This window comes from Aegilops tauschii, chromosome 2 (genome assembly GCF_002575655.3).
Source record: "Aegilops tauschii subsp. strangulata cultivar AL8/78 chromosome 2, Aet v6.0, whole genome shotgun sequence".
Taxonomy (NCBI): Eukaryota; Viridiplantae; Streptophyta; class Magnoliopsida; order Poales; family Poaceae; genus Aegilops; species Aegilops tauschii.
In genome coordinates, this window is record NC_053036.3 from 546,605,530 (window position 1) to 546,619,488 (window position 13,959).

Consider the following 13,959-nt stretch of genomic DNA (forward strand, 5'->3'; position numbering starts at 1 on the left):
TCCTACGCACACACAGAATCATGGTGATGCATAGCAACGAGAGGGGAGAATGTGTCCACGTACCCTCGTAGACCGAAAGCGGAAGCGTTAGCACAATGCGGTTGATGTAGTCGTACGTCTTTACGGTCCGACCGATCCGAGTACCGAACGTACGGCACCTCCGAGTTCAGCACACGTTCAGCTCGATGACGTCCCTCGAACTCTGATCCAGCCGAGCTTTGAAGGAGAGTTCCGTCAGCACGACGGCATGGTGACGGTGATGATGATGCTACCGACGCAGGGCTTTGCCTAAGCACCGCTACGATATTATCGAGGTGGAATATGGTGGAGGGGGCACCGCACACGGCTAAGAGATCAAGAGATCAATTGTTATTGTCTCCAAGGGGTGCCCCCTCCCCGTATATAAAGGAGTGGAGGAGGGGGAGGGGCCCGGCCACCATAGGCGCGCCCCATGAGGAGTCCGGGAGTAGGACTCCCCCCTTCCAAGTGGGAGTAGGAGAGGAGAGGGAAGGAGAGAGAGGGGGAAAGGAAAGGGGGGCGCCGCCCCCCTCCTTGTCCAATTCGGACTGGGGGAAAGGGGGCGCGCGGCTGCCCTTGGCCGCCCCTCCTCTTCTCCACCAGGGCCCAATAGGCCCATTAGTCTCCCCAGGGGGTTCCGGTAACCCCCGGGTACTCCGGTATGTGTCCGAAACTCCCCGAAACCATTCCGGTGTCCGAACATAGTCGTCCAATATATCGATATTTATGTCTCGACCATTTCGAGACTCCTCGTCATGTCCGTGATCATATCCGGGACTCCGAACTACCTTCGGTACATCAAAACACAAAACTCATAATACCGATCGTCATCTAACTTTAAGCGTGCGGACCCTACGGGTTCGAGAACTATGTAGACATGACCGAGACACGTCTCCGGTCAATAACCAATAGCGGAACCTGGATGCTCATATTGGCTCCTACATATTCTACGAAGATCTTTATCGGTCAAACCGCATAACAACATACATTGTTCCCTTTGTCATCGGTATATTACTTGCCCGAGATTCGATCGTCGGTATCTCAATACCTAGTTCAATCTCATTACCGGCAAGTCTCTTTACTCGTTCCGTAATACATCATCTCGCAACTTAACTCATTAGTCACAATGCTTGCAAGGCTTATAGTGATGTGCATTACCGGGAGGGCCCAGAGATACCTCTCCGACAATCGGAGTGACAAATCCTAATCTCGAAATACGCCAACCCAACAAGTACCTTCGGAGACACCTGTAGAGCACCTTTATAATCACCCAGTTATGTTGTGACGTTTGGTAGCACACAAAGTGTTCCTCCGGTAAACGGGAGTTGCATAATCTCATAGTCATAGGAACATGTATAAGTCATGAAGAAAGCAACAACAACATACTAAACGATCAAGTGCTAAGCTAACGGAATGGGTCAAGTCAATCACATTATTCTCCTAATAATGTGATCCCGTTAATCAAATGACAACTCATGTCCATGGCTAGGAAACTTAACCATCTTCGATCAACGAGCTAGTTAAGTAGAGGCATACTAGTGACACTATGTTTGTCTATGTATTCACACATGTATTATGTTTCCGGTTAATACAATTCTAGCATGAATAATAAACATTTATCATGATATGAGGAAATAAATAATAACTTTATTATTGCCTCTAGGGCATATTTCCTTCAATCTGTCCACCCACCGTAATACTTATGCTATTTTGAGAGAAGTCACTAGTGAAACCTATGGCCTCTGGGTCTATTTTTCATCATATAAGTTTCCAATCTATTTTTACTTTGCAATCTTTACTTTCAATCTTTATCATAAAAATACCAAAAATATTATCTTATCATCTCTATCAGATCTCACTTTTGCAAGTGGCCATGAAGGGATTGACAACCCCTTTATCGCGTTGGTTGCAAGGTTCTTATTTGTTTGTGTAGGTACGAGGGACTTGCGTGTGGCCTCCTACTGGATTGATACCTTGGTTCTCAAAAACTGAGGGAAATACTTATGCTACTTTGCTACATCACCCTTTCCTCTTCAAGGGAAACCAACGCATGCTCAAGAGGTAGCAATTATATATGACTATGCTGATGATGAGAAGTTGTTATTATGTGCTACAATGTGTTAGAGTTGATGATGAGGAGGAGGAGGAGGAGGAGGAGTGATTATGAGTACTATGATGATGATGAGGAGGAGTTGTTATTATAACTAGTGATCAAGTTGTTATATGATGTCTCATGGACGAAAATGATGATGATGAGTAGTTGTTATATGACATCTTTATGATGATAAGTTGTTAATGATATTATGATGATGACGACGACGAGTTATTATGTCATTGGGTGAAAGAACTGCGGATTAGTTTCAAGTGGATGGATCCAAAGTGACCAATGTTTTTTTACCCAATGATGTAAAAACAATCTCTAAATTGCTACTATATGAAAACTTGTATAATGATGTATGAATACAACATAAAACAAAAAAAAATAGAATACGTAATAATAGTGGTAGCGCGGGTAGAGAGGCGCGCTGCTAGTAACTACCAGTAGCGCGTTCTACCGAAAGCGCTACTGCTAAGTAGATATAGCAGTAGTGCGGGCCAACCCACACTACTGCTATCCTTTAGCTGTAGCACCATAGCAGTAGCACGGTATCCCGTACCTAAAACCGGCGCTACTGCTAGGTTTTTCCCTAATAATGGTTTTTTTTAGAGGAAAGATATATGCCCGACTTTATAAATAAAGCCACCAGTTGAGAACAACACCAACAGATACAACACAGGACTAACACAGTATCACGGCCAACAACCAGGCACACCGGCCCAAAGTATAAAACGGCACGCTGATCGACAAATGCGAGCAAAATAGGCGTGCGGGTCAACAACCTACTCCTAAAGCACTGGAAGAGAACAACTTAAGCCTGGCCGCCATCCGCGGGATGAGACAAGGAGGTAGCAGACGCCCGCACTTTGCCGATCAACAGCTCCAGCGCATCCCAGTGGCGGAGCTAGGAATTTGCTCATTGGTATTCTTTTTTTGGCAATGCAATGTAATTATATACTAGATAGGACAACAAATGTATTGTAAGCTAGCAACGTCGATGAACATATATCGATAATAGTAGCAAAATATCACTGTGGCAATATCTCTAACAATTAAGAAAGTTTACAAAACAACAAAGAAAATTACGGTATAACTCTATGGTCCCTTTTTGGAATAGATTGACGACATCCTCATCTTTCATTTGCTTGAAGAATTCTCTCTCGGCAAATTTAACCGAGCAATTCTTCAAATAATCATCACCCAGTTTATTCCTCATTGATTATTCACATATTTCATTGAGTAGAAAATACCCTTTCCAGCAACTTTAGAAGTTTGTAAATAATATAATATTGTTTGTGCTTTCTTGCCTCAACCATCATAATTTGTTTTGCTGCTGCGGGTACTCAACCATAACAACTGATAGTTCACATTGATTTTCATTTTTTAAAACCTACCGGCCGTGCAACGCGTCAGCCGGCGGATCTTTCTAAAATATCCGCCGGTCTACAAGCCATCCGATCTAACGCAATCTCCGGTCAAGCGTCATTGTCACTTTTGCAACAAAAGTCGTGTTGCGAGAACCCTTTTGCGAAACAAGTTTTGTTGCAGAAATTTTTGTAATAAAGGTTGTGTTGCAGTTTTTTTTTTGCAATAGAGGCCTTGTTGTAGAGTATTTTTGAGATTTTTTTACAACAGAGCTCTTGTTGCAAATTTTTTTGTGCAATAGATGTCTTCCCGCAACACATCACTTGTTGCGGTGGGGGGGGGGGGGGGGGGATTGCAACAAGTCAGTTGCAAAATCTAGTCTAGTTAATATGTTGCTCCTGAGCCATCTGATTAAATTTTGATCCAATGATCACGTAGCCGGCGGACGCAGGCGCCATTATCAGTCGGATGATTTTAATCATTTCCCTTTAGTATATATTTCAAGAAGACAAGAAAAGAAAAAAAATCAGATTTCTTCTAGAATTTCATCAAACAAAATAATAATCAGTGGCAGTGGGATGGACAAACATCTTTTTTTTAGCAAACACAGTGGGGAAGGCCCCCACTGTAACTCTTTTTTCATTAATAAGGTGGGACAATTACAAGTGGCTGTACAAAAGAGTCAAACATTGATAGTTTACAAGTAATCTAACCAAGGCTGCATCCCTTCTTTCAAACCAGGCCTAGCTTTTTTGATGATCATATGACAAACATCTTCATACATTGATTTTGTGGTTCGTTCTAAATCAGAGGTGCGCGATCAAAGCAGCCAAGCGGCGAGCGCGAGCAGCCTAGAGTTGCGGAGGGCAGGGACTTGGGAGGCTGGGACCGGCGCCGGACTTGCTTGCCTCCGCGCCACCACCAGCACTTGCCTGCAGGTGTCGTCGAACGCAACAGCTAGGTCGAGAGCAGGGGAGAATAGGAACTGTGCGAGATGCGTACTGGACCTAGACTATTGAGGCCTCGACTGCTGCGTACGCGCGTGGGCTGGACCTGACTGAACCGCTGAACGGTGGGCTTCAATTCAACTTGTGACTGTATATGTATATCTAAGTTTTTCTATGTCAAAATCTTTGGTATTCCATGGAATACCAAGGAATACCCCTCGCTCCGCCAGTGGCGCATCTAGATCGGCAATCTTAGCCAATAATCTCCACCGTTGCAAAAAGATAGATATTTTGTACAAGAAATCATCAAGTTTGTTAAGAAAAACGCGTTCAATAGTGAACTTGTTCCTAGTCGTCCATAACGCCCAACAAAGCGCACCAAAGCCCACCCAAAGGTCAAGCTGAGATTTGAAGATATGGTGTCAGGTGTTTCAGTTCTATTCAGGGGTTCAACAACTACGACTGTGGCTCCAGGGCGTTGGTCCTTAAGGGTACGTGCACGAAGACTTCCCGGCTGCCATCGATAAGGTCAAACCGGCTCCGATATGGGAGTGGCGACATCGGTGTGTCGTTCTTATGGTGGTAGTAGTTGTTTGGTGGTCTTAGAATTTTGATGTAATTTTTATTATGTTTGAGGTGCTTTGTACTTTTGATTAACTTTGGTAGTAGATCCGGATCATTTTCGAAAACAAAAAGGTTTGACTGATTCAACTTTGAACACAGACGAGTGGACGTATGGACACGGCGGCGGCGCTCACCATCTCGCCTGCGCCCTCGTGTAATCAAAGGGGGAGGAAAAGGACAAACGGTGCATGTGCACGCCACCAGCCAGCTGGACCGGGTTCACGGGACAATGCACCATGTCACCTGGACAGTTTTATCGGCAGAATCCACGACGGGACAGGCAGGCAGGCCTACCTCGCACGCCAATGACACGCGGGCTCCACGGGCACACCACGCGGTCCCTACGTCGTGACGCGTGGGGCTAGCAGGCAGGCAGGCAACGCATCCACCCCTTCGTTGTCACCCACGCGCCCGCCGTTGGATACATCGCGCGCGGGCCACTGGCACGTATGGCCCACCTGCAGACACACCCACAATGAGGTTACATGTAAAACAACGGCCAGCGCAGTCAGCTAGGATAGAATAAGCAGCAAGAGAGGAGAGGAGAGGAGATGCCTAGTAGTACTCCTAGTAGGAGAGAGTAACAAAAAACGGGAAGGTTGGTGGTTATCTTCCCATTAACTAGTAGGAGTACTCGTCGATAATCAAACACCTAATCACCATCGCCCGCCCACAATATCCTCTCTCCACACGGGAAACAAAACAAAACAAAACAAAACAGGGGGCAGAGGAAAAGAAAAGAAAAGGAAAAGCCAAGGAAAATAGCCGAGGCGGAGGCGGAGGAACACGAGCGGGGAGGGAAGGAAGAAATTTCGGAAGGGAATCCATCCACCCCCCGTCGAGGAGCCAGCTCGCCACCCCCCTTCCTTCCATCCTCCCTCCGAGCGGAATCCCTAGTTTCCGGGGCGCCGAATCGGGGATCCAAATCCCGAGCCAGTCCACCCTCTTCCTCCCACCCACTGCTCTCTCTCTTCATCCCGCGATTTCTGTTTCGTTTTCATCCGCCGTTGTTGCAGTAATTAACAAACAAACGGGACAAAACCCTACCCCGCCGAGCCCAATCCGCCTTCCCCATCCCAATCCGATCCCAATTCCGCTGCCGGAGCACGGAATTACTGCCCGCCGGGGGATCGGGGGGATGGCCGCCGCCGCGGACGCAGCCTAGGATGGAGCTGGACTCCTCCGGCGGCTGCTCGGCTGCTCCCGCGGGTGCTGTGATCGTCGCCGCTCAGGTCGGGGGCGCGTGGCGGTGGACGTCGGCCGCGAGGGCGAGATCTCCCCGCGCGGCCTCGGAGTAGGCTAGCCGGTCAGCGCGCGCGCGCGTATGGAGGGGAGCGGCAGGCAGGGGAAGGGCGGGGCGCCGGCGTGGGCGCCCAGCGAGGGCACGGTGTTCCGGCCCTTCGTCGCGGCCGCAGGGGCGGCTGAGCCGTCCCCGTCGGGGTCGGGCAGTGGCGTTGCCGCACGCATAAGCAAGCTTCATGGCGTCAAGAGGAAACCGGTACGCCTCATTCTCCTCCTATTTGCTACGTTCCTTCTGAATCATCGAATAGCTGTCACCATGGGCATTAGCTCTTCGATATTGCTGAATTCAGCCTACCATGTTGATGTAGCTTTTGACTGCTCATCGCAGGACTAGCCCATTACCACTGTTGCTGCTTTGCTCCTTGCTAGCATGTTTAGTCAACTGCTGTTAGTTTCGTCTGTATGAACTAGCAAGTTTAGAGTGCTGGAGTTTCATAGAAGATGGTGTCGCTGTTTGCCTGTCAAGTTTGTAGCGTCGTCGATTGTACCCATTAAGTGCAACTGAAGGGGGGTCACAAATGGGGAGAAAAATGTACATACCAAACTATTTTTAGCTAGTAAGAATGTTCTGAGGTACACTACTCATCTGTAGCCACTTCAGCATTCCCCTAAGTCGTAACAGTGCTCACTGTTCAGCTAAGCAATGTTTTTTTAGCGGGGTTCAGCTGAGCAATGTTGTAGGTAAACTTCTCAAAGTTTGACGTGCATTTGAACAAGGCATCATCCATGCACTTTTAAGCAACATTTATGAGCAAACACTCACTAGTTTGTTTGTATGCGCTATAAACGATTCATATTACCATATGAGACATGGAGATGCTGTCTCACTTATTCGTTACAACTCTTGTTCCATATGCTTTTGTCCTTCAGCTGCCAGCTGACACTTCTTATCGTGTAGTGCGTTGCAAGGCTAACGGCGGACATCATTAACACTTTTGAAAGATGCCACCCCGAGTTTAAGTACTCAGAGACACTAAACCCAAAGCGCTTTCTCACCCATCCTTCAACCCCAGCCCACAATGATGGAGTTGATAATGCAAATTGGGACCTCATATTGTATGTCAACCTGGAGTTGGTCAACAAGACATCAAATCGGAGGTAATTTTTCCCCATTAGCTTTGTTTCATCTTCCTGTCCATTTTTTTAGTGCATTGTTACTTTATAAATTTGTAGACTATTATAGCGGATGGTACTACTCTTCCAGAATCAATTATATGAAATAGGCTTTATGTATCCTGATCAGTGACCAATAAACAAGTATGTTCATCTTGAAATTTGCTAGGGCATTTTTGTTGACAAGTAATTGAAGATTATACTTATACATATGCATTTAAGTTAGATGAACCGGCGCTTCCAATTTTGATGTCACGTCCGGAAGTTCTGTTAATAAATCGGCGTTGGCTGTCTCAGCATTTCCTTTTCCGAGAGTCTGGAAAGCTGCGGCTGAGCATGACGAGCATATCGTTGAACTTTACCCCTTTCTCATTTTGGTACTCAGGTTCATTGTCAAGGAAATGCTTGGCCAAGGCACGTTTGGCCAAGTTGTGAAATGCTGGGACACAGAAACCAACAAGTATGTTGCTGTGAAGGTTATAAAAAACCAGCCCGCGTTTTATCAGCAGGCCATCATGGAGGTTTCACTGTTGCGAACGGTATGATGGTCCATTAGGAACTTCTTTCATTAATATATGCGATAGCTCACCATTTTAGTTGTGGCTATCTTGCAGCTAAATCAGAAATTTGATCCTGATGATAAGCACAACATTGTCCGAATGCTAGATTATCTCTCATTCCAAAATCACCTGTGTATTGCCTTTGAAATGCTTGGTCAAAATCTGTAAGTTTACTTCCGTAGAACCTTTTCGGTAGTAGGTTCATTCCTTTTTAGTTTTGTTCAGACTGCACTATGAACTTCGAGATTATAGGTATGAGCTTTTAAAAAGGAATCATTTAAGAGGATTGAAAGTGCAATTTGTACAGGCCTTCTCAAAACAGGTATGGTCTTAGTCTGCATTTCCCATTAACTAGTAACTTAGTACCTGTTGCTTGATCTTGTTTTATGTTTTCAGATATTAGATGCCATGATAGTGATGAGAGATGGTGGCATCATTCACTGCGATCTGAAACCAGAAAATATCCTCTTAGCTCCGACGTGAGTAGCCCCTATCAGTAATGAATTTTGCACTATTATGTTTTGGATGGTATTTTCCCTTGCTAACTATTGCTTGAGGTTGTACAATGAATTTACAGTGCAAAAACAGCTGCAGCAGTGAAAGTTATCGATTTTGGATCAGCATGCCTGGAGGGTAAAACTGTGTACTCATACATCCAGGTTTCTTTAAACTTCTGTAACATAATAATTAAACTTTTTTTGTTCAAGTAATGTTTGTTATTTGAAAGTAAGACTTCGACCCTTCCTTTTTGCTAGAGCCGCTATTACAGGTCTCCAGAAGTTCTCCTTGGCTATCCGTATCCTATATACAGGGCAAGTTGTTGCATATCATTCACCATAAGGATCTTGATCAACATTTTCTGGAATGCTCTTTTATATTTATTAAAAAGAGCAATGATTTCTTCGATGAAGTATTTATTAAAAAGAGCAATGATTTCTTTGATGAAGTTCTTTTTGCCTTTTCAAATTACGTGAGCCTTAACAGTGACAGATATACTACTGCGATTGATATGTGGTCATTTGGTTGCATAGTTGCTGAACTGTTTATAGGACTACCCTTATTTCCTGGGGCATCAGAATATGATGTGCTTAAGCGTATGCTAAAGATTCTCGGGTAGGTCCTGTACCTGTATTTTTCTCTCCTAGTTCTGTATCTACATACTATTAAGTACATGTCAGCATGCTAAAGCAGATGCCTCTGCTGAGTTTAATGTTGTTAATCTCACCCTTTTTAGTTATTTTGGTCAGTTAAGAATTTTACACAGGCGAGCTTTACCATGTTATAATGCTTGTTTTTTTTGTTCCTTCGAATAAAACATTTATAGGGGGCAACCACCAGATGACTTGCTAAGGGAAGCTAAGAATACTGCTAAATTTTTTAAACATGTTGGAAGTGGTTATCTGGGTATTGGGGCACATGATGGCCCTGGCACTGCATACAGAATGTTAAGTGAAGACGAGGTCGAGGGGGTAAGTTTCTTGTGGTTCCACAAAATAACATTGATTTCTGTTGTATTATAGACTATCTTAATGCTCTGCCTTACTATCTATACCAGAGGGAGACCAAAAGGCCGAAATTAGGGAAATGGTACTTCCCACAGCAAAGGTTGGACCAACTAATATATACCTATCCTTGGGACAATACAAAATTGCCAGGTTTGTCTTTTTGTGTCTCCTTAGTTCTGTGAATAAGATTTTGGCTTCTTAGCTGTTGTTTAGAATAGGCTTCAGATCAGTACCATATGTACTCGTTGATACTTCCTCCTGTTCGCAACATGTCACTTTCGACATAGCTGCAGTCAAACTTTTGAGAGTTTACTACTGTTATCTTTATAAATATCTTGATCGGATTTTGGGAAATCACATGTGTAACTTATTTATCAAATGTGCTTTAGTAAATTGTAGTTTTGTCAGGCTTTTTGAATATTATAATAAAACTTGGTAGTCAAAGTTGTGTTTTTAGACTGCTAGTATCTGAAATGGCATGTTTTGGGGAACTAGAGGGAGCCCTTTCAATCTGCTCCCTGTCAGTATAGTTTTTTTAATTTTCCATACATGCTGGTGTCCTCTTGAGTTGTAATTTTGTCTTTGAAAGCAATGCATTTTGCCCCTACAAAGGTTATCTTGTTATAGTTAGGCGTTGCTGTGCTGCTTTCGATCAGTAACACGAACGATAAACTAGATGCAACTTGGCTCAGGGTTAGTGGTCATTAGTATGGACTACGGAGTATAGGCATTGTAGGAGTATTTGCCTCAATTTGGGCTTGGTATTAGAGTACAACTATCTTGAATCTGCAGAATAGAGCTCTTAGAGTACAACTTGCAAGTTTGATATTATGTTCTCAGGTGTTGCATTTTGATTCAGAGACAGAAAAAGCAGATCGCGTGCTGTTAGTTGATTTCTTGAGGGGACTTCTTGAATTTGATCCAAATAAGCGATGGTCGCCATTTCAGGTATTCCCATGCTAGTTGTGCAATTGTATTGCCTTGGCCTTTATGTAAAGGTTGAGACTTCAATATTTTCAATCTCATTAGAGTCTATTATGTCAGGTTATTTTTTACTCATGAAAACACAATTTATTCTTACGTACAAGTTGGTAGTCTTACATAATTCAGATCCATGTGCAAGGACATGATTTGTACAATCCTATTTCAGGCGTCAGGCCATCCATTCATTACAGGCGAACCTTTTATTGGTCCATATGAGCCTGTCTCTGAGACTCCAAGAATTGTGAGTATGGTTTTACTTCGAGTGTCTTAACTTCGTATTTATCAAAGAAGGGAATTGAAATTAAGCTAGATGATGTGCTTGGGGTTTGAAATTATCTATCTTCGGAGGAATAACAAGTATATTTGCATAAAAATAATATTAGGCTGTGACAAATAAACTTATCATCACCTCTTGATTTTTTATTGGCATATTGCCTCGTTGAGGATAATGACCAATGGTCTGCAGATAGTTAACAATTTCCTGTCTCTCTCATACAGACATACACTAATCGACAAACCTATCAATATGTAAAATGCTCCCTGTGTACACTAGTGTTGTTCTACAGGTTGCATCATTGATCTTAGTAGATATAAGATAGCTTTCTACCTTAACTAAAAGCCTAAAACACAGTTTAGTTTTAGCTTGTGAACACATTCATTCAATCTTTCTTTCTTTCTCAAACCTATCCTGTTTTTGATTTGTGTTGTAGCCTGTTGCTCATGCTGCAGCAGTTGATCACAACCCAGGAGGAGGTCACTGGTTAGTTGCAGGTCTTTCCCCTCAGGTGATAATTACTCTCGTATGTTGCTCCTGAGTTAAATTTGCAGAATTATAATCCTATAATATCTTTCTTGTCCATTAAAACTGAAATGTCCTAAATTTTTTTAGGTTGGAAGTGCGAACAGATGTCTACCTCCTAATAACCCCTATCCTCCAAAAATGCCTTTTTCTTATGGGAGTAGTTATGGAAGCCTTGGTAGCCATGGTAGCTATGCTGGCAATGCCGGTCTTGCTAGCAGCTATGGAAGCTATGGTGATGTTAATAATGCCAACATGTATTACTCACCATTAGGTCCTTCTGGATTTTCACATGTTAGCTCTAGTCCAGATATTAGGCTGAGACCTCGTCTCTCTTATGATAGAGGCATTCGATTGAGCCCTGGAAGTATGGGGCCTATGTCTCTTGGTGCCAGTCCATCACAATTTACCCCACCAAACTACCAGATGCATACCCCGGCTAATTCTACTGGGAAGCATGGCTCTGGTTCTCCTGCGAGTGGAGGCATTCATGGCTCCCCATTGGGAAAAGCTGCACCAGTAGGCCAATACAGCAGGAGGAAGAACATGCCGATGCCACCACATGAATATACATCTCAGCATGGACAAGGACGACATGGAGATGGTGTCAGTTTTAGTCATTCGGATGCCTATATTCGCGGACATGCTGGCTACTCTCAGCACTCATTACCTAGTTCTGGTCATTCTAGTTGGAGACCACAAATAACTTCCAGGAGTGGGTTTTCCATGGAGGCTTCTTCTAGTCATGGGCCTTCCCAAGCATATAGTTCACATAATGCTCCACCTTTGCCCTCATTTGACGCATTACCGGATACATCAGCTCCATCAACACTTGATCCTTCTGATTGGGATCCTAATTATAGGTAAGGAATTGTGTGCTCAAATTGCTTGCTGTAAAGTTCGTCTGAATGTAAATGGTTACACTGTTCTATTTTGCAGTGATGAGTCACTATTGCAAGAAGACAATTCATTGTCAGCTGATTTAAGCAGCAACCTTCATCTTAGAGATGCAACTGGTCAGCCAGGCGGATCTGCCAGATCAACCCGTGCCCAAAGCCACAACTTTGCAAGCTCAAACCCTTTACCGACAAGCCAAAGGTATTGTGTTCTAAATTTGTTAATGAGTTTTCGTCAAAACAAGAACCCACCTGACAGAATATCTTGAGATGTCCCTTTTTTTGCTTCACAAGATCGGTCTTTCAGTTCAAGAATCAAGACATAACAATCCACGTCATATATATGATCTGCTCCTTTCCAAGTTATGCCAACTAATTACTTTTGCTGCGCTTCTTAGCTACGGAGCGGGTCAACAACTTCACTCAGGCTCCCATGGGAGGAGCACCCGTCCTACTGTTCCACTCAGTTACGGTGGTTTCAACCCTCCGAATTATCCTCAGCAAAGTCTCCGGGGTCGCCATGGACATCAATTTCTTCAACCGAGATACAACCAGCCAACTAACAGTCATATGCGGCCACCGATGGGGAGTCACCAAAGTGGGCAGCCTGCATGGCCTCCCTACGGCATGGGCGAGGGAGTGCCCTGGGGTAATTTACTTGCTCTTTTAGCAGAGTAGAGAAGCACCTTTCTTTTGGTATTCTTAACCAAGTTGTCCTAATTTGCGCAGGAGGAACAGGCGTGCATCCGTTTACGACGGGCGGGCTACCCTCGTCCCTTCCCAGAAAAGATTATGGGAGCATATTTTAGTGTGGACTCGTAGGAATGCCATTCATTGCCGGGATAAATTATTTGTACTGGCGAAACCGGAGTTGCGATGGTTCTGGCTGTTGGTTTTCTTTTTCTTTCCTGCAATGTTGCTGCATTTGCGTTGCTCCATTGGGTCCCTGATTGTCAAGACAGTCTTGAACTCTATGATATATAATAGAATCGATCGTTACAGCATTATCTGGTTGTGTTCACTTGGTGAAGCTTTCCGAGCCTCAGGAATCCAGACTCAGCGCTGCCTTAAGAGTTACAAGATTATCCCAGAGTTTACATTGTTTTTAACTGTTCTCTGCTGTCACCGTTGCAATGCGTTTCCTTGGTGCTGGCATACACTTCTGTTCGGAAATCTTGTAGTTTTTCCCTTGATACCTGCAGAAACTGAAAAGTTTCCAGTGAAATTCATGGGCTCCAAACAGAGCCGAAATTCCCCTTCTGAGACCTTCAGTCGTAGTTCTGTGGTTGTGTTTGGAATGTGGGAACTATCCCTGTTCTCTACGAGATCGAGCCATTTCTCGTGATACATTTGCGAACTTCTGAGGTTATGTATGAAATTCCAGTTTTTGTAACACCCTGAGCAAAACGGACTGAGATCCAGTGCCTTTATCAAGTGAAGTCACGCTGCAACTTTACCTTACTAATCTCCATCCAATCCACATCCTACGGTTCAGATCACATAAGGGGAAAGGCTCTCAACACTTAGCAGTTTCAGGATAGCAGCAAACATCAATAAGCTGCAAACAACGATGCAGTGGCACTTGAACTCAGTTTTATTTGAACAGATTGAAACCCAAAAAATAAAGAACTGCAGATACTCATGAGCAGACTATAAAACAAAATTTGGTTTGGTTATACAGTAGTGCATTATGCAATCAAAGTGGAATAAATCAATTGCAGTTGACACTAAATCCAGTAGAACTTGAT

The 13,959-nt window shown here is 44.0% G+C and overlaps 1 protein-coding gene across 1 annotated transcript; it reads left to right on the forward strand.

The window, feature by feature from the left end:
• Positions 1-5,644: 5,644 nt before the first annotated feature.
• Positions 5,645-13,218, forward strand: LOC109760171 (dual specificity protein kinase YAK1 homolog). The gene is made up of 18 exons (XM_020319000.4): positions 5,645-6,550; positions 7,253-7,452; positions 7,853-8,006; positions 8,082-8,191; positions 8,280-8,349; positions 8,424-8,506; positions 8,605-8,686; positions 8,783-8,823; positions 9,018-9,140; positions 9,352-9,496; positions 9,583-9,682; positions 10,392-10,480; positions 10,683-10,757; positions 11,227-11,301; positions 11,406-12,178; positions 12,255-12,413; positions 12,610-12,860; positions 12,941-13,218. The coding sequence occupies exons 1-18, from the start codon at positions 6,377-6,379 to the stop codon at positions 13,018-13,020; spliced, it is 2,784 nt and encodes a 927-aa protein (XP_020174589.1). The 5' UTR covers positions 5,645-6,376; the 3' UTR covers positions 13,021-13,218.
• Positions 13,219-13,959: the final 741 nt, after the last annotated feature.

Coding starts and splice junctions, on each gene's coding strand:
- LOC109760171 (XM_020319000.4), top strand. CDS start 6,377: ATGGAGGGGAGCGGCAGGCAGGGGAAGGGCGGGGCGCCGGCGTGGGCG. Junction 8,824..9,017: donor GAAGTTCTCCTTGGCTATCC/GTATCCTATATA, acceptor TAACAGTGACAG/ATATACTACTGCGATTGATA. Junction 10,758..11,226: donor TCTCTGAGACTCCAAGAATT/GTGAGTATGGTT, acceptor TTTGTGTTGTAG/CCTGTTGCTCATGCTGCAGC.